The sequence below is a fragment of the Triturus cristatus genome, chromosome 8 (genome assembly GCF_964204655.1).
Source record: "Triturus cristatus chromosome 8, aTriCri1.1, whole genome shotgun sequence".
Taxonomy (NCBI): Eukaryota; Metazoa; Chordata; class Amphibia; order Caudata; family Salamandridae; genus Triturus; species Triturus cristatus.
This window is the reverse complement of record NC_140591.1, coordinates 48,245,408-48,270,462: the sequence shown is the minus strand read 5'-3', so window position 1 is coordinate 48,270,462 and position 25,055 is coordinate 48,245,408. Positions and strand designations below refer to the sequence as shown.

The window sequence follows — 25,055 nt, the reverse complement described above, 5'->3', positions numbered from 1 at the left end:
TGAGCTAGACGGTCTAGGTGGACCAGGACCCTTCTTAATTAAACCACAAGGCGGGAGGAAGGCGGGGGAAATTTTCTGGTTGCATTAAAGACCCCACCCCCCCCCCACCCCCCCCCCGCGTAAGGTTTTGATCAAACTTTAACCACGGAATCACCAATTTTCATATTAATAGGATTGGATTAAATTTTAAAAACATCATTACAAAGCAGGCAAGCGGTGAAAAGTGAGCCCCCCGACATTGAAGCCCTAACGGGGCATGTGCTCCTATGACTCTTTCTAAAAAATCTAGCAGTTTTACATAGAGCTGCTCCTAAGCACGAAGATCCTTGCTCTGGCGTCAGGTTCTTTGGTGCTAGTTCAAGCAAGGGGCTGCTCAAATGAGATCAGGGACAATCCGCCAAGTGGCAACAGGCAGAAAAACAAGTAAAAAATCTAAAAATAAATAACCTAAAGAAGAGGTTTCACTGTTTAATCATTCAACAAAGGAAAAAGGTTCAAGGGAGAGGCTGGTTTCTGTTCCAACGCCAACAATAATAATGCCAAACCTAAAAAATAATTCAGGGATCCGCAAATTCTTCCTGTTGAAGGACCCAATGGCGGCAATATACGCTCCAACAATTGAAGCCGCCCAGCTGCCAAGTCCAATGCGTCCAGATAAATCAAGAGCTAACCCCTCTCGGATTCTAGAAGTCTCAATTAACGTTGCGCATAGGGATCCATCCCCACAAAAAAAGAAGGTTTGTCCAGAAGAGGGAAAGTCACTAACCACTATAGCGCAGGTCCATCAGACAATGCCTCCAACTTCAGTTACAACATTCACAAACAATTTAGAAATGCTCATTAAAACTCCTCACTCGTACATACTCAAGCAAGCGGATAATGCTGTACTAGAGGGGGTACCGAGATCCTTACAGAAGGGAGTGCCCGGTCTAACCCCAATACAAGTTCTGTAGCCCACCATCTAGCCTCGGATTGCAACATAACGTCAATTGGTCCAAAGGTAGGAAAACATTCTGCTTTCCTCAAGGAAGAAGGCTTCCTCAATTCAAAAGAGTCACTTGCTTCAAAGGAACAATTAACCAACACTCTTGCACAGGTTCGCTCCATGGAAGAAGTACCTGCCAAATTACTTTCCATGCTAAACGACTCTAACTTGGTGGAAATCTTGGAACTATTGGAATCCAAGAACCAGGAAATAATTCCTTTAGGAAACAATTTGCAACCAGATTTAAGCAATAAAACTCCACAAGGAACACCCACAATAGCCGCATCGACACCTCTAAACTCACCTGGTAAATTAGCCTCTCAGAACTCAGGACCTGTGGAAGATTTCCAAGGCTCCTCCAGCGCAAGTCATCAATATTTCTCACCTCCAATAACTATTTCTTCAGTTAGCAGGATTGAGCTGGGGTCGGAGATCTCGCCGAACCATAACAAAAATCAGTCAAACGCACATTGGTCCCAATCGCTAATTCATTCCTTGGATCAAGCTATAAGGGTTCTAAACTTTCAATCAGACAAATTGGATGTTCAAATTGATCTGGTTAATCTCATTGCAAGTCATATTTCTGGCATAAATACTAAAATGGATTTAATAACATCGTTATTAACAAGTAGGGGAAAGAAGGATCAGCAAACATACAATAACAGCCAACCTTTTAGCTGTGGCTGTGGCTTGATCATAGAGAAATTGTCATCCCTCCCAGAAATCCTAAAGGACATCTTAGGGGAAGTAAAACAATCTTGCTTTAGTAAACAGTCTTCCCAACTACAAAAAACTGTTGAACAAGAGGCTAAAATAAATCACACTAACCAATCTATAGGGGGAATCAAAAACGCAAATAATACAGAGAGAGCGGATCACCAGACTCAAATAGATCTAACAGTTCCCCATATAGACGCTCCCCAAATCCCTTCTAAGGCCTCGGGGGGACCGTACCCTACAAAACGGGAAAGAAAGCGTGCAAGGAAGGCTCGGCCTAAACAAAACAAACAGTTGAGTCCTGTTTTGAAGAACACTACATCGCAAGTTACATTAAAAGCTATTCAAGAGGAAAAATTCCCCATTTCCCCTTTCGGGGCAAAACATCTGGATTCAGAAAACGCAAATACCTCCCAGGTTAGCGAAACACAACACAGCACTATCCCTCCCGTGCTACCCCAAAAGAAAGTTTATTTCTTTCAAAAGAGTAATAGGTCTATAGAGGGCAATGCATGCCAGGAATCTAACCAGGAAGTGCACCAATTGGTAAACAACGAAACAATAGAAAAAGAGGGTTCCGGTAATACAATTCAAGTGACGGGCAAAAGTGATTTTAGTCGAAAAAGTGGCCCAAATGTGGATATACAGGAAACGAAAAAAGGTCTAGTAGAGGGAGTTCGGTTTCCGCAGCCAGACAGGTCACCTCAGGCACCTACATCCCCCAGAGCCCAAAAATTCACCAACCAAATAGAGATCACAATAAGTGGAACAGCCCGACATTGCAAGCTCCACCATCAGGATCTCGGCCCAGAACAAAATGACATCAATATGATTAGTAAACTGGGCCAGTTGGAACGGACAACGGAAGTGAAAAAAGCTGATCCGAAGGCCTGCGAATTGCGCCTCATAAGGGCCTGCTTTTAACAACCACCTCAGAGCGGGGAAGTAAGGACAATTTATATTCACACTCCAGCGTTCAAATTGAATCAGATGGGTCCGAAATGAAACTGTTATTTGTTCCTGAATACAAGTCCACAGGACCTCAAGACATATTAAATAGAGGGAACCTATTGAGGCTATTTAAAGAAATTCCAGAATTAAAAGGTATTCATTCTGGAGATTTAATAGCCGTGGAATTCAAACAAAAGGCGGGAGTCGAAGAGACCTTGACTACTTGGGCCTCAAAGGGCCTGGTGGATAGAATTCATTCAACAAGCACAAGGTTTGGTGCATGGGGCATCATGTTGAAGGCTTACAACCACCCAAGATATCCGCATCCTCTCCTTAAAAATTCTAAAGACGCGGACCCGACAGAGAAAAACAATCTCACATGTGTGCGAGGTGCACGTTCAAATTCTCCCGTTATGCTAAATAATGATGACAGGTTAAACATAATAGGAAGTATTAGAAGTCCGGTAGGAAGCATCCTGGAGTCCAGAGATTGGTCCTGGGTGTCTAAAACATTAAATAACAAACATACCTATTGATGAAAGGAAAAACTCAATAGGAGAAGGGAGGCCGGTTTCCAGGCAGGAAGAGGCTCATACAGTCAACATCTCGATTTGTTCATGGAATGTTCATGGCTTTAAAGACATGGGGCAGGACAACGAAACACTAACTTTCTTTACCCATCATGACATCATCCTGCTTCAAGAAACTTGGAACATGTCAATAATTTCCCTTCATCTTGGCCTGCCGCGGTGTCAAATTTATGATAATGGTCAGAAAACTTTTATATCTCGCTGACGCCGTCCAATCCGGATTATAGACATTTTTACATAGTCTATCCATCATATTAGTTAATTGGGCAGTAAGCCACGTCCCTTTGTCAGCTGAAATAGACAGTAAAATCAATCAAAGTCATTATTATTGGGGTTTCGGCGCTATGCAAGCACCGACTAGATGGATTTTGCAAGCAGGAATTATCGTAAATGTATTTAACGTAATGTAATGTTACTTTTTATACTTTTGTAATTTTATCGTGATTTTATGCAAATATTGATGGGGAATTGTAAAGATTTTAATTAATCAAACAATAAAAAAATGAATTGAATATCTGACACGCTGGAGCAAGCGCACGGTGCGAGACACGTCCGGAAGAAACAGACCCCCACCTTTTGGAATAGATAAAAGCAAACCAGGAGGAGGCCACATGAAAACAGCAAAAGGTCCCCTACACAAGGTCACTGCTGCGGAAAAACTCAGGGGCCTCCAAATCTCTTTTGCAAGGTGGAGGACCTCGGCAGCCCTCGCCAAATGGGCTTCTTTAATTAGCCTGGCCTCTCGGGGCGTTCCCGGCCAACTGCCCCCACCACTCCCCGCCCATAAAATCCATTAACTGGGGATGAACTTTCACACTGTCGCCAGGTGTCGTTGGCGCAGCGAGGCCCCATATGGGTTAAATGAAACTGGTTAATAACGCTGAGGCTCCCAGGCCACGGGGCCTTGTCACGTGACACCGTGAAAAAGCATTCGCTAAAAAGAAAGGCACATCTGGCGCTTTGTCAAAGTCCGACATCCCTGTTTTTAGAAGCAGGAATAAAAGCACTATTTAGCCAGAAATGCATTGTGTTCAATCTGGAACATCCATAACCTACTTGGCAGTGCGTTTTATTTAATCAGCAATCGCTCTAGGGGTCCAGTCAAAAGGGACTATTGGTCAAACTCGAAAATTATAATTTCTAGCGTGTAAAACCTCTTCCTAAAGACAAAATACGAGTCGATATTGTACAGAACATGGTTTTAGAAAACAGTTTGAATGCGCCACCAAACACGGCGACTTCCAGTTTTCTTTTCTCACAGTTGCCTTGGAGCTCATGTTTATACACACACTAACGTGGGGTTTGAAGATAGTTGTTGTTTAACTTTACTCCACTAGGGGCGCCTGACCTTTGTCCTTCCTGGTCACTACAGCTGTGAATAGCAATGTCCTGAACCCGGAAACACGATCTCAGACAAGTTGGACGAGTAACTTACGGTGAAGTGCAACTCGCGTTTATTACCACTGCTGCTTTACCAGTAATTCGGGAGCCACAGACGGGCGATGCTGGGTGTCAGGAGAGAAGAGGTGGGATAGAAGGAAGGCTCGGAAGACAAGGGGCGAAGGAGAGATAAAAGGCAGGAGGGAAGAAACGTGAAGCGAGGCAGGACTGAAAAGGAAACAGAAATGAAGAGAGTACAGAGACTGAGTTGTTAGGGAAAGATGAGGGCGAAAGAGGCATGTTAAAACCAGCACACCACCGCCTTTCTCCGAGGCAGAGCAGAAATGCCTCAGAGAAACGCAGCGTCCTTTTCGGATTCGGGGGCGTGTTTTGCTGTTATCTCCTCCAGCCATTGGCTGGAGAAGATAATGAGACTTTCTGCAAAAAACACGCCCCCCGATCCTGATCGGAGTGACGGGACCTCTTCTCCAATGGCTGGCCAGCATTGAAGAGGCCAGCCAATGGAGAACAGGGGAGAAGAGGGGCGGGTTCAAGCCCCTCTTCTCCAAAACATTAAATCTCTCGACTTCCGGTTCTGCCTTCGGCAGACCGGATGGCCCCGAGACCTAATGAATGTGTCTCTTCATGTAACATAACCGGTGCTATGTAAAGCGCTCTGATTCCCTATTCAGGTCAAGTTCACGCTATATAAAACTCTGCAAAAATACAAAAAAAAACTGCGAGCATACATAAGGGTTTATGTTATCTCGGACTTCTTAGCACTGTATAGATCTGTGAAGGTGTGTGGCCATGTTATACAGTATAGACCTTTAGGTAACCGTGTTCCTTGATACTCTTAAATGCTACGTTGGATTTGACAGCAAGAGTCTTGCAAGCAGCAAACAAAAAACTTACAGACTGTAGACAGAAGCATGTCTGTCAATCTCAACTTGACACGGATTTGCTGCCTGCACATCCTCCACTCTCTGAGGTCAGCCCTGCAGTCAGAGCTTGTGCCAAGCATTAGTCCCTAAAGTACCTTAGGCTGCCTGAGAGAGATGCACATTCCCTGCTGCCATTATTGGATGCACTTGGAATAGAATACACGTCATGTCTATAGGCTATGTATAACATCTGCTTGGGCAGATCCGAACCCCCCTCTATATTCACAGTGGCTGGCCCGGATATATTCAATATGCAGCCTTGAAAAGGGTATATATTCTAAGAAGGGCATTCGGGCCAAAAAGAAAGGTTTGGTTATTTGGGAACCCCTGTCTAGCTGGCTTTGTCAAACAAACCCTCACCAAACCTAGGGAGGGGGACAAAGTTCTCTGATTGGCTGACAAATTACTAGAGGGATAGTTAGTCCATATAATTGAAGATTAGAACATTGGCCTAGCCTGGCATGTCATTTTTTTACGCATTCTTTGAACTGCTCTTCATATATCTTGCACTTTGCACAGGTCACTTTTTTTTCTTTTAAACAGATTTTATTGCGTTTTACACAGCTCTCACATCATACAAGATCTCTGTTCTTGCACAGGTCACTTTCTCTAATGAATGCATATTTAAAAACTGATGAAATGTAACTTTGCACTTTATGTACTAGAAAGATTGCGCTATAAGTATTGTCTTTTATGTTCTTGTTGGCCTAAAATGATGGAAACGGCTACAATACAAAATTGATTTTTCGGTTTTTGCCTTGCCTTGGGCACAGGTTGGACGGGGAAGGCTAGGGTGGTGGGAGAGGGGATGGACGCTGTATCTTGCTGCTGTGTTTCTTTGTATATGGCATATATAAAAACAATAAAAAAATATTTTTTTAAAAAGGAATAGAAGACGCTTCATGATGTTAGTTACAGTGGGACTGAACAGTGCATGATTGGATTCCCCACATTTAAGGCGCCATACTTTAGAACACTTCACTCCACGCCCCTATACGCCAAGAGCTTTTAGCCATATTGAACAGCAGCCACAGTAGAGTCCAACTAGCTATGCCAATGCTTGTTTTCTCTGTGGTTAGGCTCAATGGGTCATACAGAAGCCTCACAGATTATAGGAATTGTAGATGACATAATCCTCTATTATTGAGCTCATGATAGACCTGGAATAGAAGGAATCCAAAACAGCTCGACACGGCCGCTTTCTGTAGCTAGAAACGAGTGGCCGAATCGAACTGTGTTTAACTTTGGTGGAGTCCATGATCCTATCCTCGCCTGCCTCAGGGCAGTAAGCATAGACTGGGGCTTCTGCTTACAGATGGAATAATGACCATCATTCAAGACGGTGTAAATTACATTCATTTTTATAGATGACAATTTAGAAGAGCAACTAAATAGGGCTGGTAGAATAGTTACTGCCACAGAACAGGATGGTTACAAAATGGACTTCGAACTGCGATTTGTCTTGAATATGAGCTCTGGAGCAGAGGGTAGGGGTTGGCACCTGAATTTCCAGAGAAAGGTGCCACCTTCCAACACCTTAATTCTTTGACAAATCCAGTGATGTCTTGTAATTTCTGCAAACTGCGCTATGAACTAGTCATGCTCACATTTTCAGAGAAGGATTGGATGAATAACACCCCCATTTTACATGGTGTCTAAACCAATATGTTGAAAAATAAATACCTGCAGACCAGACATAAGAATATTAACATGCTTCCTGGAATTGTTCCAGCACTTTAGTCTTTGTACAATGTGTAAGTGTAGTCTACTCATAGCCCAGCAACGAGAGAGCTATTCATTCCCATTGAGAAGATTCTCACAGCTGTTCAGACTGCCATTATTAAAGAGAGACCTACTGCTCACAGGAAGGAGATTATGGGGATTCCACCCAAACCAAGACGAGAAGAAGCCACTACAGCAAGCATTAGTAAATCTTGAATCCTGCGCCGTCGTGGGATCCAATGGGCAGTGACCAAGTGTCCGCAGACATACCGTTCGAGTGTACTACACTTGGGACAGGAGCAAAGGTCCCACTTCCAATGTCAATCTTAGGATTCTACAACTTGATCTCAGAATAGTCAGTGCATCTGCTGTCAACTGTATATGTCATGTATGTCTACAGACAAAAAGGGTGAAAACAGCTGTAAGAAACTGTTTCGGGAGATGTTTCATAAATAATCAGAAACACAAACGATATCCCAGACCTAGAGCCTCAATAACCACAAGCCGCGTACAGTGTCCAGTGCCTTGGGACTTGCTCTCAACAGCATGGAAAGCCTGTGTCCATCTAGAAGGTAGCATGATTCATCATCCGGGCCCTCCTACCACCAAGTGTGAGATACATCCTCAAACATGGGAGCTTGAGAGGTGAGAAGAAATGTTTCTGTAAGGTGGTGACTGTGGGACAGAACTTGTTTCCATCTCTAGGGCAAATTAACCCCCATGGATTTTTAATCCTACCGTCTAGACTAGAATAAACCTTCACACCATCCACCACAGGGGTTGCGTTATCTGCACTTTTCCATCACCTCTACCCAACCCGCATGACCATTCATATGGCTCTCTTCATCAACTTACCAAAAAAGGATTATCGCCTCTAGAGCGCCCTTCACGGGGCATTGGAAATCTATTGGGCGTGGGCAAAATATTTTGGCCTAAATCATTTTCATCAGGGCTGATTGATGAAATAAGGGATGCGATATATGCTGTTCCTGTGACAAAAACACATGGAGGATGGTAAGAAATATGACCAGTATAGTATATTTAAAGGGCCTCATAGGTTAACAGCAGAGAAAGGAGAAAGAGAGATAATCTCATGAGCAAGTTTCTCAAATAATCTCACTGCAAGCAAATTATTATTCGAGAGGCAAGAGACCACCAGAAAAGGGGTTACCCCCTGTCCAACATTAGTGATGTATTAATTCTGGTGTATAACGCGCACTGGGCCTAGAACATGGACACTCACATCTCAGTCAAGCAAGGAAGCATGGCGAACTATTATTTACCTAACTAGACACTGACACAGAATTATGTATTTTTTTAAAAATGTTAAATCAGCAACAACAACAAAATAAGTAGTCAGGAGGGTGTCATTCACTCACTTGTAAGATTCTTGAAGCTTCCTTTCATCTCAGAGTCCCAGTGTTCCACAGACCAAGTCTCGTCCTCTTCTTTGAGGTCTGATGAAATTAGAGACGCAATACCAGCCGAACCTGTAAAAACAAGTTAAATATACTTCGAAAATAAAACGAAGACTGGAAAGAAATATGAACAGCCTAGAATATTTAAGGAACTCCTATGAAATGAACAGGGACAGAGAAGAGACATGAGCTCCTCAAATATGTTTGTCAACCAATCTCAATGATTTGTGGGGTAAGTATAACTCCCGCAGTGTATTCAGACTAGTAGACAAGGGCTAAGTCTGTGTCCAATAGAGTGATGAAACTACCCTGATGCACCATGAATGCCCGGGCCTCGAAGGTGGACACTCACTGCCCACCCATCAATACAAACTGTCCTCTACCTGCACTGACGCTGGTGCTTCGGCTGCCTGCTCCATCTCCATCAAAGAGTGATGAAACTACCCTGATGCACCATGAATGCCCGGGCCATGGAAGGTGGACACTCACTGCCCACCCATCAATACAAACTGTCCTCTACCTGCACTGACGCTGGCGCTTCGTCTGCCTGCTCCATCCCCATCAAAGAGTGATGAAACTACCCTGATGCACCATGAATTTCACCATCGCGTGTATTGCTGGACAGCTTTTTAGTATTGGTATACTTTTGGGCATACTTTTTAAACTGCGCTGCATGGAACCGCGCTGCTGCTGCTGCTTTTTGCTATATTTGCTATTCATCTGGCATTTGTTGGGACAGTAAGCAGGGGTTTTAGATTAGGCTCACCTGCATTATAAATCGTGCCCTCACTCGCATTTTTGCGGGATTTAGTTAGTGGGGTCGTGGTGCTCCGTCCGCCATCTTGGGTGGGTGCTGAAGCTTGGGACACTCGTAGCGCCATCTTGGTCAGGGCTAGAGGCTCTAGCAGCCGGAAGCCCGCGCATTGGAGAGCCTATTTAAACCGCTCTCGGAAAGCGCTCTATAGACTTTCACCATCGCGTGTATTGCTGGACAGCTTTTTAGTATTGGTATACTTTTGGGCATACTTTTTAAACTGCGCTGCATGGAATCGCGCTGCTGCTGCTTTTCGCTATATTTGCTATTCATCTGGCATTTGTTGGGACAGTAAGCAGGGGTTTTAGATTAGGCTCACCTGCATTATAAATCGTGCCCTCACTCGCATTTTTGCGGGATTTAGTTAGTGGGGTCGTGGTGCTCCGCCCGCCATCTTGGGTGGGTGCTGAAGCTTGGGACACTCGTAGCGCCATCTTGGTCGGGGCTAGAGGCTCTAGCAGCCGGAAGCCCGCGCGACGTAATATCATAAATAGGTATGGGTGAGCAGGCGCGCAGCGGATGCGCGCAGCGGTCGCGCCGTAGACGCGCCGTAGACGTGCCGGAGGTGCGCCAGAGGTAAGCCTGTTTGCGCTCGTTCGCGTCCCGGGTGCTTCAGGGGCGCCTGTGGCCACCCACCTGGTTGATAACCATGAGGATTGTAACAACTCACTGTACCGTATGGAGGACGATGCCCAACATCGGCCATGTCCTTCATCTTACAAGGCCCTCTCCTGTGGCCTACTGAATGTTCGTTCCCTCGTGAAACATCATGCGGAGATAGCCCTTTTATTAGAATCCTCACACCTGGATATATTATTTGTGACTGAAACATGGACTACGGCGGACTGTGGGCCGGAACTCGGTTGGGCTTGTCCACCGGGCTATCTTATAAGACACACTCCTCGAGCCTCTGGCAGGGGAGGTGGAGTAGGTTATATTTTTAAAGACTCAATCTCCCTTGTGGAATTAGCAGTAAAGGAAGTGTCAGGGTTTGAGCTCATGGGCTTTTCTATCATGGCCCAGGGCGGCACCTTGATTGCAGGGTTGTTATGTTATAGACCTCCCTCTTCGACCATAACTTCTCTTCAGTCATTGGTTGATTTGATTTACGATCTTTCAAACTCCCATGCTAAATTTCTAATATTGGGAGACTTTAACCTCTGGCCTTCTGGCCCTCAAGATCTGGCCTACAGAGAGCTCTGCCAATCGTGTAGTAATATTCACCTCACACAGCTGGTTTTATCACCTACGCATGTTAAGGGACACACGTTAGACCTGATCTTCGCCGAGAGGGACCTGGTTGTAGTGAAAGAGATCTTGGAGCAGGGTTGGACAGATCACTCATTGATTAATATGTCCATTGCTTTGCCCGTTTCGTTAAAATCAACTAACTCAAGTGGCTTTAGACTTAACCGCCAATGGGCTCGTCTTCTTAGAGAGCCAATCCGCCCTACTCTATTGCCTAGGGGCTTCCTGGTGGAGGATAGTGTAGATAAGAGCTATACTGCCCTTTGTCAGCAAATTTTGACATCCCTAGATGAACTGGTCCCTCTGCGGAGGGTGAGGGATAGACCTAGAGTAACTAACGCTTGGTTTAATGATGATCTCAGACAGCATAAGATCCGCTGTAAACAGGCTGAGCGTACTTGGAGGAGAGGATATAAGGAGTCGGACAGGGCAGCATATAAAGTGGCCCTGCAGGTATACAAGACTCAGCTAAGAAGTGCTAAAGCAAAGTTCTTAGAAGATACCTTGGGGAAGGCCACCAATAAATCGCAAACCCTATTTAAGATGGTTAACAACTTATCTAATCCATCCTGTACAGTTCCAGCTATTCCGGCTTCTCAAGATCTGTGTGATTCTCTGGCCGTTGCATTTGAGGAGAAAATTAGGACCATTTTGAGTGGACTCTCAGTGCCCGGACAGTTGGCGTCACCGCTACCTCCCCCCCTGGAATCCCTCTGTTATTCGGCGCCTTTACGGGATAGCAACAGGGTAGATACTTTTTATTTGCCTTGTTTTCCCATTCTTTCGCTAGAAGAATTTGGTGTTTTGGCCAATGGAGTGTCCTCGGGCTCACCACTTGATCCAATGCCTCATAAGATCTGGAAGGCATTTCAAGATGAGTTGTTTCCTCCACTCTACTCTATTTGCTGTCAGTCACTGATGACGGCGACAGTCCCAGATAGTTGGAAGTTGGCAATAGTAACTCCACTATTAAAAAAGGCTTCTTTAGATCCATCATGCCCGGCCAACTATAGACCCATCTCGCTTTTACCATTTGTGATAAAAGTTCTTGAGAGATGGGTCACGAGAGCCTTGTCTAACTTCCTGGAAACAAACTCTTGCCTGGATACACCTCAATTTGGCTTTAGACCGGCCCACGGTACTGAGACCGCATCGGTTACCGTGCTAGACGATCTACGAACGCGTGTCGACAGGGGCAGGTCAGCTTTTTTAGTGCTGCTCGACATGTCGGCCGCGTTCGACACGGTTGACCATGAGATTCTCTTGGAGCGTCTCCAAAGTGTGGGAGTAATCGATCTAGCCCTAAGCTGGTTAACGTCCTATCTCAGTGACAGACAGCAAGCTGTGGCTTTACCACCATTTCAATCAGCCACTCGACAGGTGAACCAGGGTGTCCCTCAAGGGTCGGCGATCAGCCCGATCCTGTTTAATCTATATCTCCGACCCCTTATAGAACTTATTAAGTCATTTGGCATATCAGTCATCAATTATGCCGATGACACTCAACTGATTTTTTTCATTTGAGGGTAGTGAGTCGGTCTCGAAAGACACTTTTCATCACTGTATGTCGGCCACAGCAGAATGGTTGCGAGCTAACTCACTTCAGTTCAACGGGTCAAAAACGGAGGTTCTCCATTGTTCTCCTGATCGCTTTCCTCGTGCGTTGCCTGACGACTTTTGGCCACCTTCTATTCCGGGTTCTGTGGAAGCAGCTAAATCGGCTCGTAATTTAGGAGTGGTGTTTGAACCTGACCTACAGCTGGATGTTTCAGTAAATAAGACCGCAGCGACCTGCATGGGCCTGCTTCGTGCCCTGCGCAAAATTTTGCCAATACTCCCTACAGGTGCCAGAGCAGAGGTAGTGCGTGGTATCATACTCAGTAGGTTAGACTACTGTAACGCACTACTTCTGGGAGCTCCTAAAAAATTGATCCTTAAGTTGCAGAGGATCCAGAACATGGTTGCGAAATTGGCTCTGTCGCGACCACGCTCTGCCTCTTCTTCTGCAGCTCTAGCTGATCTACATTGGTTGCCGGTACAGCAGAGGATCGCTTTCAAGGCGTCATGTCTTGTATTTAGAGCGTTGCATGGACTCGGACCAATTCCACTTTAGGGTCTGTTTTCATGGTATCAAGCTGTCCGACCTCTGAGATCTTCACCGGCATTCCTGGTGCGGATTCCCAGGATTACTAGAGCAAGGATAGGTGGCCGTGCTTTTAGCTATACGGCCGCCACATTATGGAACTCCCTACCTCTGGCGCTGAGGGGTAGTCAAGATCTGCTCTCTTTTAAAAGAAATCTTAAGACCTACCTGTTCCCAAGAGCAATGTAAAATACTTCTTCCGATGGTTTAATAGGGTCTCAGCGCCAGGATACCTTTTGGGTGACAGCTGCGCTTAACAAGAAATAAATACATACATACATACATGAATGCCCGGGCCTCGAAGGTGGACACTCACTGCCCAACCATCAATACAAACTGTCCTCTACCTGCACTGACGCTGGCGCTTCGGCTGCCTGGTCCATCTCCATCAAAGAGTGATGAAACTACCCTGATGCACCATGAATGCCCGGGCCTCGAAGGTGGACACTCACTGCCCACCCATCAATACAAACTGTCCTCTACCTGCACCGACGTTGGCGCTTCGGCTGCCTGGTCCATCTCCATCAAAGAGTGATGAAACTACCCTGATGCACCATGAATGCCCGGGCCATGGAAGGTGGACACTCACTGCCCACCCATCAATACAAACTGTCCTCTACCTGCACTGACGCTGGCGCTTCGGCTGCCTGGTCCATCTCCATCAAAGAGTGATGAAACTACCCTGATGCACCATGAATGCCCGGGCCATGGAAGGTGGACACTCACTGCCCACCCATCAATACAAACTGTCCTCTACCTGCACCGACGCTGGCGCTTCGGCTGCCTGGTCCATCTCCATCAAAGAGTGATGAAACTACCCTGATGCACCATGAATGCCCGGGCCTCAAAGGTGGACACTCACTGCCCACCCATCAATACAAACTGTCCTCTACCTGCACTGACGCAGGTGCTTCGGCTGCCTGGTCCATCTCCATCAAAGAGTGATGAAACTACCCTGGTGCACCATGAATGCCCGCGCCTCGAAGGTGGACACTCACTGCCCACCCATCAATACAAACTGTCCTCTACCTGCACTGACGCTGGCGCTTCGACTGCCTGGTCCATCTCCATCAAAGAGTGATGAAACTACCCTGATGCACGATGAATGCCCGGGCCTCGAAGGTGGACACTCACTGCCCACCCATCAATACAAACTGTCCTCTACCTGCACTGACGCAGGCGCTTCGGCTGCCTGGTCCATCTCCATCAAAGAGTGATGAAACTACCCTGATGCACCATGAATGCCCGGGCCTCGAAGGTGGACACTCACTGCCCACCCATCAATACAAACTGTCCTCTACCTGCACTGACGCAGGCGCTTCGGCTGCCTGGTCCATCTCCATCAAAGAGTGATGAAACTACCCTGATGCACCATGAATGCCCGGGCCTCGAAGGTGGACACTTACTGCCCACCTATCAATACAAACTGTTCTTTACCTGCACTGACGCTGGCGCTTCGGCTGCCTGGTCCATCTCCATCAAAGAGTGATGAAACTACCCTGATGCACCATGAATGCCCGGGCCTCGAAGGTGGACACTCACTGCCCACCCATCAATACAAACTGTTCTTTACCTGCACTGACGCTGGCGCTTCGGCTGCCTGGTCCATCTCCATCAAAGAGTGATGAAACTACCCTGATGCACCATGAATGCCCGGGCCTCGAAGGTGGACACTCACTGCCCACCCATCAATACAAACTGTCCTCTACCTGCACTGACGCTGGCGCTTCGGCTGCCTGGTCCATCTCCATCAAAGAGTGATGAAACTACCCTGATGCACCATGAATGCCCGGGCCTCGAAGGTGGACACTTACTGCCCACCCATCAATACAAACTGTTGTTTACCTGCACTGACGCTGGCGCTTCGGCTGCCTGGTCCATCTCCATCAAAGAGTGATGAAACTACCCTGATGCACCATGAATGCCCGGGCCATGGAAGGTGGACACTCACTGCCCACCCATCAATACAAACTGTCCTCTACCTGCACCGACGCTGGCGCTTCGGCTGCCTGGTCCATCTCCATCAAAGAGTGATGAAACTACCCTGATGCACCATGAATGCCCGGGGCTCGAAGGTGGACACTCACTGCCCACCCATGAATAAAAACTGCCCTCTACCTGCACTGACGCAGGCGCTTCGGCTGCCTGGTCCATCTCCATCAAAGAGTGATGAAACTACCCTGATGCACCATGAATGCCCGGGCCTCGAAGGTGGACACTCACTGCCCACCCATCAATACAAACTGTTCTTTACCTGCACCGACGCAGGCGCTTCGGCTGCCTGGTCCATCTCCATCAAAGAGTGATGAAACTACCCTGATGCACCATGAATGCCCGGGCCTCGAAGGTGGACACTCACTGCCCACCCATCAATACAAACTGTTCTTTACCTGCACTGACGCTGGCGCTTCGGCTGCCTGGTCCATCTCCATCAAAGAGTGATGAAACTACCCTGATGCACCATGAATGCCCGGGCCTCGAAGGTGGACACTCACTGCCCACCCATCAATACAAACTGTCCTCTACCTGCACTGACGCTGGCGCTTCGCTGCCTGGTCCATCTCCATCAAAGAGTGATGAAACTACCCTGATGCACCATGAATGCCCGGGCCTCGAAGGTGGACACTTACTGCCCACCCATCAATACAAACTGTCCTCTACCTGCACTGACGCTGGCGCTTCGGCTGCCTGGTCCATCTCCATCAAAGAGTGATGAAACTACCCTGATGCACCATGAATGCCCGGGCCATGGAAGGTGGACACTCACTGCCCACTCATCAATACAAACTGTCCTCTACCTGCACCGACGCTGGCGCTTCGGCTGCCTGGTCCATCTCCATCAAAGAGTGATGAAACTACCCTGATGCAACATGAATGCCCGGGGCTCGAAGGTGGACACTCACTGCCCACCCATGAATAAAAACTGTCCTCTACCTGCACTGACGCAGGCGCTTCGGCTGCCTGGTCCATCTCCATCAAAGAGTGATGAAACTACCCTGATGCACCATGAATGCCCGGGCCTCGAAGGTGGACACTCACTGCCCACCCATCAATACAAACTGTTCTTTACCTGCAGCGACGCAGGCGCTTCGGCTGCCTGGTCCATCTCCATCAAAGAGTGATGAAACTACCCTGATGCACCATGAATGCCCGGGCCTCGAAGGTGGACACTCACAGCCCACCCATCAATAGAAACTGTCCTCTACCTGCACTGACGCTGGCGCTTCGACTGCCTGGTCCATCTCCATCAAAGAGTGATGAAACTACCCTGATGCACCATGAATGCCCGGGCCTCGAAGGTGGACACTCACAGCCCACCCATCAATACAAACTGTCCTCTACCTGCACTGACGCTGGCGCTTCGGCTGCCTGGTCCATCTCCATCAAAGAGTGATGAAACTACCCTGATGCACCATGAATGCCCGGGCCTCGAAGGTGGACACTCACTGCCCACCCATCAATACAAACTGTTCTTTACCTGCACTGACGCTGGCGCTTCGGCTGCCTGGTCCATCTCCATCCACTGCTTCGAATTTCTTCTCAGGCTCAGACGTGAGAGGGGGAGACCCTGCGATAGGAAAACGGGGACATTGCAGGCTGCATTAAACATTAGGTTTAATCATTCTAAAACGTTAATGAAGACGATGGCTCTTATATGGACAAGGGAGGAAAGAACACTTCTTTGTGGATAGTATGCTTTGATCTTTATACAAAGGGAGGAAGTCTAATAAAATCTCAATTACTGCAGGAAAAATACGTGATAAAAGAATCCTGAAAAAAAGATACTCCATCATCAAAATACTTTGCTCGGTTTCTGCAACCATAAAATGCCACAAATCACTATACATAAAACTACTTTTAAAACTTGAATAAAACGGCTATGAAACGCCATAAGACAATTAATGATAGCGCGTTTGGCCTAAAATATGAAGAAAGGGTATATACAGCGAAAAACAGACGGATATGAGTTCCCATCTGAATCCTTTTTTACCTCTTACAGCACAGAGGCAAAAGCGCCAAACAAAAGGAGGGAGTGAACCAAGTTAAAAGGCCAGCCTGTTCCTGCTCCCACCTGATTTGGGACGGTACAGACCACCGGCTCCGTAGTGTCCGTCAGTAGGAGCCGAATCCGTCTACGCAGGGTACATATGCGACAGACAGACGGGGCCCGGAGGGGAACTGACTGAGCGGATAGGGGTGGATAAGGGCGTCCGACTGGGGGGCGTCCTAGCTCCCACACGGTTCTCACCATTCCTTAACGACGCGGTCTCTTACTTGGAGGACAGAGAGAATGACTCCCCCAAGGTCATAGGTAGGAAGATGCCCCTACTCCAGTGCAGATGACACTCTATTCGTTTCCAAAACTCCGAGGGGACTTCAAAATCTTGTCAATAGAACTGTGTCACCCTGTGACGATCGGGGACTGGCCAATGAATGGCCATAAATCCCCATAGGACATTCGGAGTCTCTATTCTACTGGAAGGGCAACCATCAGAGAGAGTTAACGAGTCCACTTATTTCGGCAGAACCCTTACTAGGACTATGTGCCGGTCCGCTCAGGTCAAGAGAAGTACCTTAAAACGAGCACACCAGGCTGCTGCCATCCTAATTTATAAAGCTTCCAAGACTAAACGCGTTTCACCAGCACCCAAAGTATACACGGCTAAGACAGAGGGCAGCACGCTGTGCGGGGCGGAGGATTGGGGGGCTGTGGGCGAGCTGGGAGTTGCAGAGAATAACTTTCTTGGGCCTTAGCTAACCTACCCTTTTCCCATAACGACGGGATATGGGTCTTACCCCGGTGATACACAAAGCCCAGCTAAGGCCCCTGCTCTCTTGGCGCAGGTTGAAGTACACACCCGCCCTGGACGACTATCACAATAGCCTTCGGGAGATAGTGCCACTGGACAAGTCGAGCAAGATACACATGGATTGGCTACGTAAAGAGCATGCTGACCAATCTTGGAAACATACAGTTCTGAAACCTGTAAACTCGATTCAATGACTACAGGAGTTCAATGACGCAACCTCTGTGAACCCCATGCCAGCACGACAGGAGGACCAGGACACTACTTATGTTCTGGCTCCTGTGTGAAGGAGACAGGAACACGAGGATCTTTCTTTTTCATAGTGATGCGTCTTTCCACCCCCAAGCCTGGGGCAGTATTGGAGTTCACACACTGCACCACTATATGCTTGAGTTGGCCAAATTCTTCCTACACTCCCAACGGGAGAACCGGTACATTTGCTAGAACTACTACAAAAGGGGTAGATTCTGGTGGTAAGTGTCGAGAGGTTGAACAATGGATGGATTGATAGGTGCCTCAGAAAGATGGCTCTTTTTTCCCCTCCCTGGACATCATGATTGCCCTACTCACAACATCTTGAGGGCCAGATTTAAACTTGGATTGAGTGGGGGCCCCCTCCTTTGGGTTCATAGACAATGTTGGTGGATGGGCAGGCCGTAGGTGTGGACATATGTGATTAGATGTACCCTCCAGCACCTACTGTGGCAATGGACTCTTATTGTCTTATCTGCACGCTACAACACGCTACAACACGCAGCGTTGGATGCAACAGATGAGCTCAGAGTCCCTGCGCCTGCTGCCACAAAATCAACTCGGGAGGACAAATTCAGCGTGGCAAGATCCCTTTCAAATGCTGTTAAGCGTTGGACGATGGGAATTCATTTTAGAGTCCAAAGCAGCTGTCATGGAAACCATTAAAGATTCCAACATGGCGGCCAAATCAGTTTTAGACGGGTCCGAAAAGTCTGAAGGGCTGGAGTGCAAACCATTGCTTTTCCGTCGGTTGGCGTTACTACCGATGGGGGGGGGGGGGGAGGGAGGGGGGGGGGTGATTGGGAGGGTTTCCTTTTGGCTCTTGTTCCCTTCCCCACCCCGGGATTCTGTACAGATACTGATGGAACTGCTCGACTGTCCAGTATCTGGGAGGTGCCTTGGTCCAAAGGTGAAGCAGTGTCCCTGTCCTTATTCTGTTCAACGGAAAAAGGATCAGAATCTAAAGCTGGTTCAGGGTAGTCTGGGCATAAAGATGGAGAGACACTCAGAGGGCCATGGCATACGTGGTTTACAGGAGAACGAGAGAGGCGCCAGGAGGCTAATTGGATCTCCTTGTCCAAGATGCCAACAGCTCGTTGTAAGAAAGCGTCCATGGTTGAGACCGTGTTCGCAGGTGCTTTGGAATTTGCCCCCACCAGCCTGCGCTTCCCCATAAAGACTCACCAACAGAACCAAGATATGACAGAATTAAACAAGGTTACTGTGAAACTAGTTGACAACTTAGGTGGGTAGGCTGCCAAGATGGTACTATGTCATGAACAAACGGGTCAGGTGAGGGTGTCTCTAGTTAGAAAAGTTCCCAGCACTACTACTTTAGGCAGCAGAGGGATGCGCTTGTGCCGCAGCAGGTTGATATCCAGGGAACTGGGAATGGGAGAAATGGGAACAAAGACTTCCCTACGTGCCTTAGCGAGGGCTTCTAGGTCCCCCTCCTGATGGTCCAGGAAGTACTCTCTCTGCCTTGGCCAGTAGGACTTGGCCTGCCCAGAGAACCGCATACCAAGAGGGGTGGTCCGGCATCCTTCGGTCTCTGAAAGGCACTTTTAAGTGAGCGGGAGTGACAGCAGCATGGGATTCTGGGACAAGTCCCTCCACAGACCTCCGCACATGAAAAGAGTGTAATTTACAGTCCCTGGGTATATGGTATACCGCTTTACTAAGGACTTAAGTAAATGAAATATGTCATTCAGGTGTAAGCTCATTTTACCATGTTTTAGGGGGTGAGCACAGGCACTCTGTGCACTTTACCACTTCTAACCAGTGCTCGAGTCCTAAGTCCAGCAAAAACTAATTCTGAAAAATAGGAGGGTGAAGGCAAAATGTTTTGAGGAAGAGCACCCTGAGGCTGAAAAGATCTAACACACTGTGCTTCAAGTAGATATTCTATGAGTTGTTAATGGGAGGGAGGAAATGGGGGCAGGTTTTCTTTTTTCTAAAGTGAAATGCTGATGGATGGTTTGAAAAGGGAAGGAACACAAAGCTGATTAATGAGGAGTTGATCAAATTTGCATTAAAAACAGTCCAGAGTTCAGGGAAAGTGGCCGGCAACCAGCCTGACATTGGTTCACTGGGTGGTCTGAAGGTTTTCTTTTTACTTAAAACCTGAGCCTTATCTTGAGTAATCACTTCAAACTGACACAGGTCAAGAAATGACAGGGTACAACACTTATGATGTAGAATCCAACCTTCTACTTAAGAGACATACATTGCCTTATACATTGCCTATAGCGAAGCCCTTATCTAGAAAGTGGTTTGCCATGTTTTGACAAAGCATTTTGTGATGACTTCATAATGCAGGAAGAAAAGATTAACAGAAAACAGAGTGTACGTAACAACAGGAAATTCAGGTTATTTATTCTAAACAATAATGGATTAGCACAACTTTATTTTAGCTTGAATAGCCCTTTGGGTATTACAGGTTTTCACCCCTACCCTGAGCGTCCCTAGCTGTAAGTGATCTGGTATGCTGATAATGCTTTGGTGAAGCACACACCATCATGTGAACGCGGAGGTATAGGTCTTTCATCATAGCTCTGGGACCTCGCCTGATGGTCTGGATGGGAGCACCTAGCGTGCTCTCTAATTGACTGCCCATATCCTGGGTCACATACATCAAACACTGGTGACGGCAATGGACAGCACTGGCCAGATATTATTTTCGGTTCTGTATTAGGCTCCACACCTGCAAAGCTTTGCTTGAAGGTCTTGCCCAGTCCTCGCACTGGCATCCATATGTGCATGTTATGTTGATTGTCGTATGACTGGTAGCAGGATTCCATATTATTTGTGGGCGTGTGGCTGCATTTTGGTGCCACTGGGATGGAGGTTATAGTACAGCCCCTTGAGACAGTGGACAGGTATTGCTAGTATTTCTGAGCTAAAAGGTGTAGCCTCAGACAATGAAGAATGAGACGATGGAGACGAGTGTGAGAAGTTGGCCTGATGTATGATGTCACTAGTTCTAGTGTACACCTTATATCAGTCCAAACAACCCTTATGGTGATTGCTTGTAAAGTCAACCTTATAGACCAGCTATCCTAGTGGTAGCATGGACAAGAGCAGTCTTAGGCTAAACTCTGAATGGCATGTGAAGCCAGCTGTGATACCATATATAATCCCTTGAATACCAAATGAAAGGACACCACAACAGATATATATATAAAATAAAGTGTATTTATTCTAGTCAAACCCTCAGCACTCTTTATGAGATTAGAGGTAAGTACAACACAGTCTTATTTAAGCATACATTAAGTCACACAGGTAAGTAATACAGTTAGGCCCTAGGGGCCACGCAAACCATATACTAAGTAAGTGGTATAAGGACCACTGTCACGGAAATAGGATAGGCCTAGGCCTAGGGAATCGCTGGGGCTACACTACACTTGCAACAGTTAGGAAGTGGGAGGCCCACGGGATTCAGGTGCAGAGTGGAAACACTCACGCGTAATGCGTAAAAGTCAATAGAATCACTAGCAGTTAGAAATAAGCAGTTTAAGGACACTTCTGGTATAGCTAGAAAGTCGAGACTCGGAAACTAGACCCTAGGATAGTCAATACCCTTGTGAGCACCGAAGTACCCAAGTTACCTAGCCCACAGGCTGCGGGTGCATAGGTGTGAACTTGCCTCGGGTTTCGTCGTGGACTTCTATGGATGCCTGAAGGAAAGTTGCTGACAGGCAGTCAGTGAAGAGTGTCCGGTGGATCCCAAGGCTGGGATCAAGAAGAGAGGAGACCTGCAAGCAGAAGGGACAGAGTCAAGGTCACTAGCCAGTGACCACGTGGAACCAGGAAGGAACCAGGCGACGTCGTGAAGATTGCAGGTGAAGGTGAAGCTTGTCGCTGCAGCCACGAGGACCAGGGAACATCGAGGACGACCAGGACCAGGAGGCGAGCTGTCCCACGAAGGCTCTTGCTGTCGGCGGCGTCGAAGTTGGACTAGGACTCACCAAGCCTTGGCAAGCGGAACCCACGAAGAACGGAGGACTTGCTTCTGGTGCAGACCAGAAAGGTCTGGGGTGCTTCTCTTTTTCAAAGAAGCGGGAGACAGTCTGGAGGAGCCAAACCAGCGGTGAAGATTTCAGGATGCGTCGTCACAAAGGCCACTAGCCAGCGGGCAAGCAACCGGACATACGCGGCAAGCAGGAAAATGCAGAAGGGCCCCACGCAGGACTCGTGGAGTGTGGGGGGCTGATCTTCGGTGCAGATGGTGCTTGGGGTTGGGGCTTCTCAATCCCAGGTGCACAACTTCGAGGGTGCCTCAGAAGCTGCGCTTGAAGATACTAGCCACTTTTCCCAGGTAGCCGGTCCCACGTCTCTCGTCTCCTCCACGGATCTCAGCACGGCTGTGGATGTGGATCAGGGTCGGAGAAGTCTGGAAGTCAAGGCTCTGGTCGGGCTCTGCAGTCGGTCCCTCGTAGAGCTTCAGCAAAGCAAAGGGTAGTCTCTTGATGGTGCCTGTTTGCACAGGGTAGCCACTCCTTGGCCACAAGGGAGATTCTTCAATCTTCTTCTTTCGTCGAATGTCGAAGGTCCAGAGTTTCTGTTCAAGTTGCAGGTAACCCAGCCCCCAAATCTGGGGGGCTGGGTTACCTGCTAGGTCACGCCTTATGGGTGGGACCTGGGAGGGGGTGGTTACACCCCCTTCCCTTTGTCCAGTTTTGCGCCAGGACTGGGGCTGGAGTGCCCCAGCACCGGTTTGAACTGGACTATGCACGGGACACCTTGTGTGCCCCAGGCATGTCTCATTCTATTCATCCCGCCCTGCCCCAATACACTAAGGCCTGTCTGGGGGGGTGCTCGCACCTCCCAAGGCAGGAAACCTATTGTCCAAGCCTCCCTTGCCGGGATCACTCCCAGCAGCAGGAGGTCAGACCCGTGTCTGTGGCAGCAGCATCCATTTTGTGATGCTGAGGCTTTGGTTAGAGTTAAACAGCAAAGTAGGATTTTAACATGTCTCTCCCTCTAGAAGGGAGGAATAATATCCTCATCACCAGAAATGGTATGGGGGTATTATTCCAAAGTGTTAGACACCTTACACGACATGTTTTGATAAAGCCAAACCATAGTTACCATAACCGTTTAAGATTATAAGGCACTTTAAGAGTATATGGTAGGCTATATCATAGAACAGCTATAAGGACATGGTTCCGAAAGCTGCAGACAGGTTCAGCTCATGCTAGAGCACCATCTCACATGTTACCAAGCACTCTGCCTCCAGGATTGTTAAGGCCTGCCATAGGAGTGGCTGATAGGTACACATGTGTCTATATATAAGGTAGATATAGATATACTATATCTAAGCAAGGGGTGATTACACGACCTTGCCCCAGCTGAGTGATCAGCCAGTTGTGTCTGATTGGAAGGCCAGACCAGGGGTGGCATAATACATGCTGCAGCCCCTGGGAGGCCTAGGGTACACCTATGCCCTGGGTACCTAGGGTACACTGTACAGGGTCCAATAAGGTGATCCTTACCAATTGTGTATGTACCTAGGGTACATGGAGTCCATTTTAAGGAGAGAGCAGGCAGCCTGAGACCCTGAATGGCAGGATCTCAGGCCAACTAAGTCGAAAAACCAGCTAGACACTAGGCAAAAAGTTGGGGGTAACCATAGTCAGATATCCACCTTCCTACACAACCCCCCCCCCCCCCCCAAACGAAAGGAGATAAGGCTGGCCTTGACAAGGTAAGCCTCTATTGCCTAAGTGACCATATAAGGAAGAACCAGCACTGGCATGGTTACCCCCTGTCTCATGGTCCACTAAGCAATCCCTCATCCTAAAGGTATCATAGGGTCTCCACCATAGGGAATCTCTACCTTTGGTGTGTCTTTGCAAAGTAAAAGGCTGGTGTTGAGATGGAGTACTGAAGTGAGTGTCCTCAAAGTGAGGCCTCAGCTTCCTCCAATCATCCTCCACCATGGATGCCTTTCTTTCTTTCACTGAGTTGCACTGTGCTCTCAGGGTCAGCCTCTGGCTACCTAAAACTGGAGGCTGGGTCCCTTTTGTGGGCTTACTGGAGGGACAGGTCAGGTTTGGGGCCCTAAGGTCCCATGTTTGCCTGTGCCCAACAGAATCCCTCTGGGGGAGGTCCCTAACTACCTGTAAAGGGGATCCCTCAGGAATGTTTTTACCCATCACCTGGCTAGGGCTACTAGCCAGGCAATCCTCATTCTTTTGATGGGGGGGTTCTTGTGGACAGGGGCCCTCTTGGGGTCCACTGGCCACCCTGACCTCTGCAGTCCTGGGCTGACTGAGGGAGGGTAGAGAGAGGCAGGCTACCTGCACCAGACTGGGTCCCACCTTGGAAGGGGCCACTGACATCAGAGGCTCTGCCAGGCCAGGCCTGGCTACCTCTGGGGCAGTTCCTTCACAAGGGGTGAGGTCAGATCCCTGAGGAGGCTGACCTTTTCCTAATGTCTGGGGAGAGGGAGACTTTTCTTCCTCCCCACTACTCTCTGTTTGTGTGGAGTGATCCATAGTTTCAGGCTTCACTACACCTATGTCAGTCTGAGTATGGGCTGAGACCATTACAGCCTTGCCAACCTTTTCAGGGAGGCACTCAGCTTGAGTTTGAGCTGTGACTGTCACAGCTCTGCCAATCTCTACAGGGAAGTCTGTCTTTGCCTGGGCTGTGGCTACCACTGCCCTTCCAACCTTTTCAGGGAGGAAATCTACTTGGACAGGGGTTGTGACTGGCACAACCCCACCACCCTTTTGTGAAAGGCCTACCATTTTGGAATGGGTGTCTTGTTCAACTCCAGCCCAAGCTGAGAGTTCTAAGTCATTCCCCAGTAAGCAGTCCACAGGCAAGGTTGGAGACACTGCCACCCTTTTAGGGCCAGTGACACCTCCCCAGCTGAGACATACCTCTGCCATGGGATGACTGTTCTGTTTGCCATCAATGTTAGTTACCTGGCATGAGAAACCAGGCAAAAGCTGCTCAGAGGGAACTAGCCTATGGGCCACCATAGTGATGCTAGCTCCAGTGTCTCTGTAGGCCTCAGCTTTTCTACCATTGATGTAGGGCTCCTGTCTGTACCTACCCAAAGTGTTGGGACAG

General features: G+C 48.0%; 1 protein-coding gene across 2 annotated transcripts in view; it reads right to left on the bottom strand.

The window, feature by feature from the left end:
* LOC146800023 (uncharacterized) overlaps positions 1-25,055 on the bottom strand; it is a 227,382-nt gene that overhangs the window by 90,113 nt on the left and 112,214 nt on the right. For both annotated transcript variants that reach the window (XM_085620929.1, XM_085620928.1), the window contains exons 4-5: positions 16,391-16,480; positions 8,669-8,779 (exon numbers count right to left, since the gene is read on the bottom strand). In XM_085620929.1, coding sequence (XP_085477055.1) covers positions 8,669-8,779; positions 16,391-16,480 — 201 coding nt within the window. The remainder of the gene's footprint in view (positions 1-8,668; positions 8,780-16,390; positions 16,481-25,055) is intronic.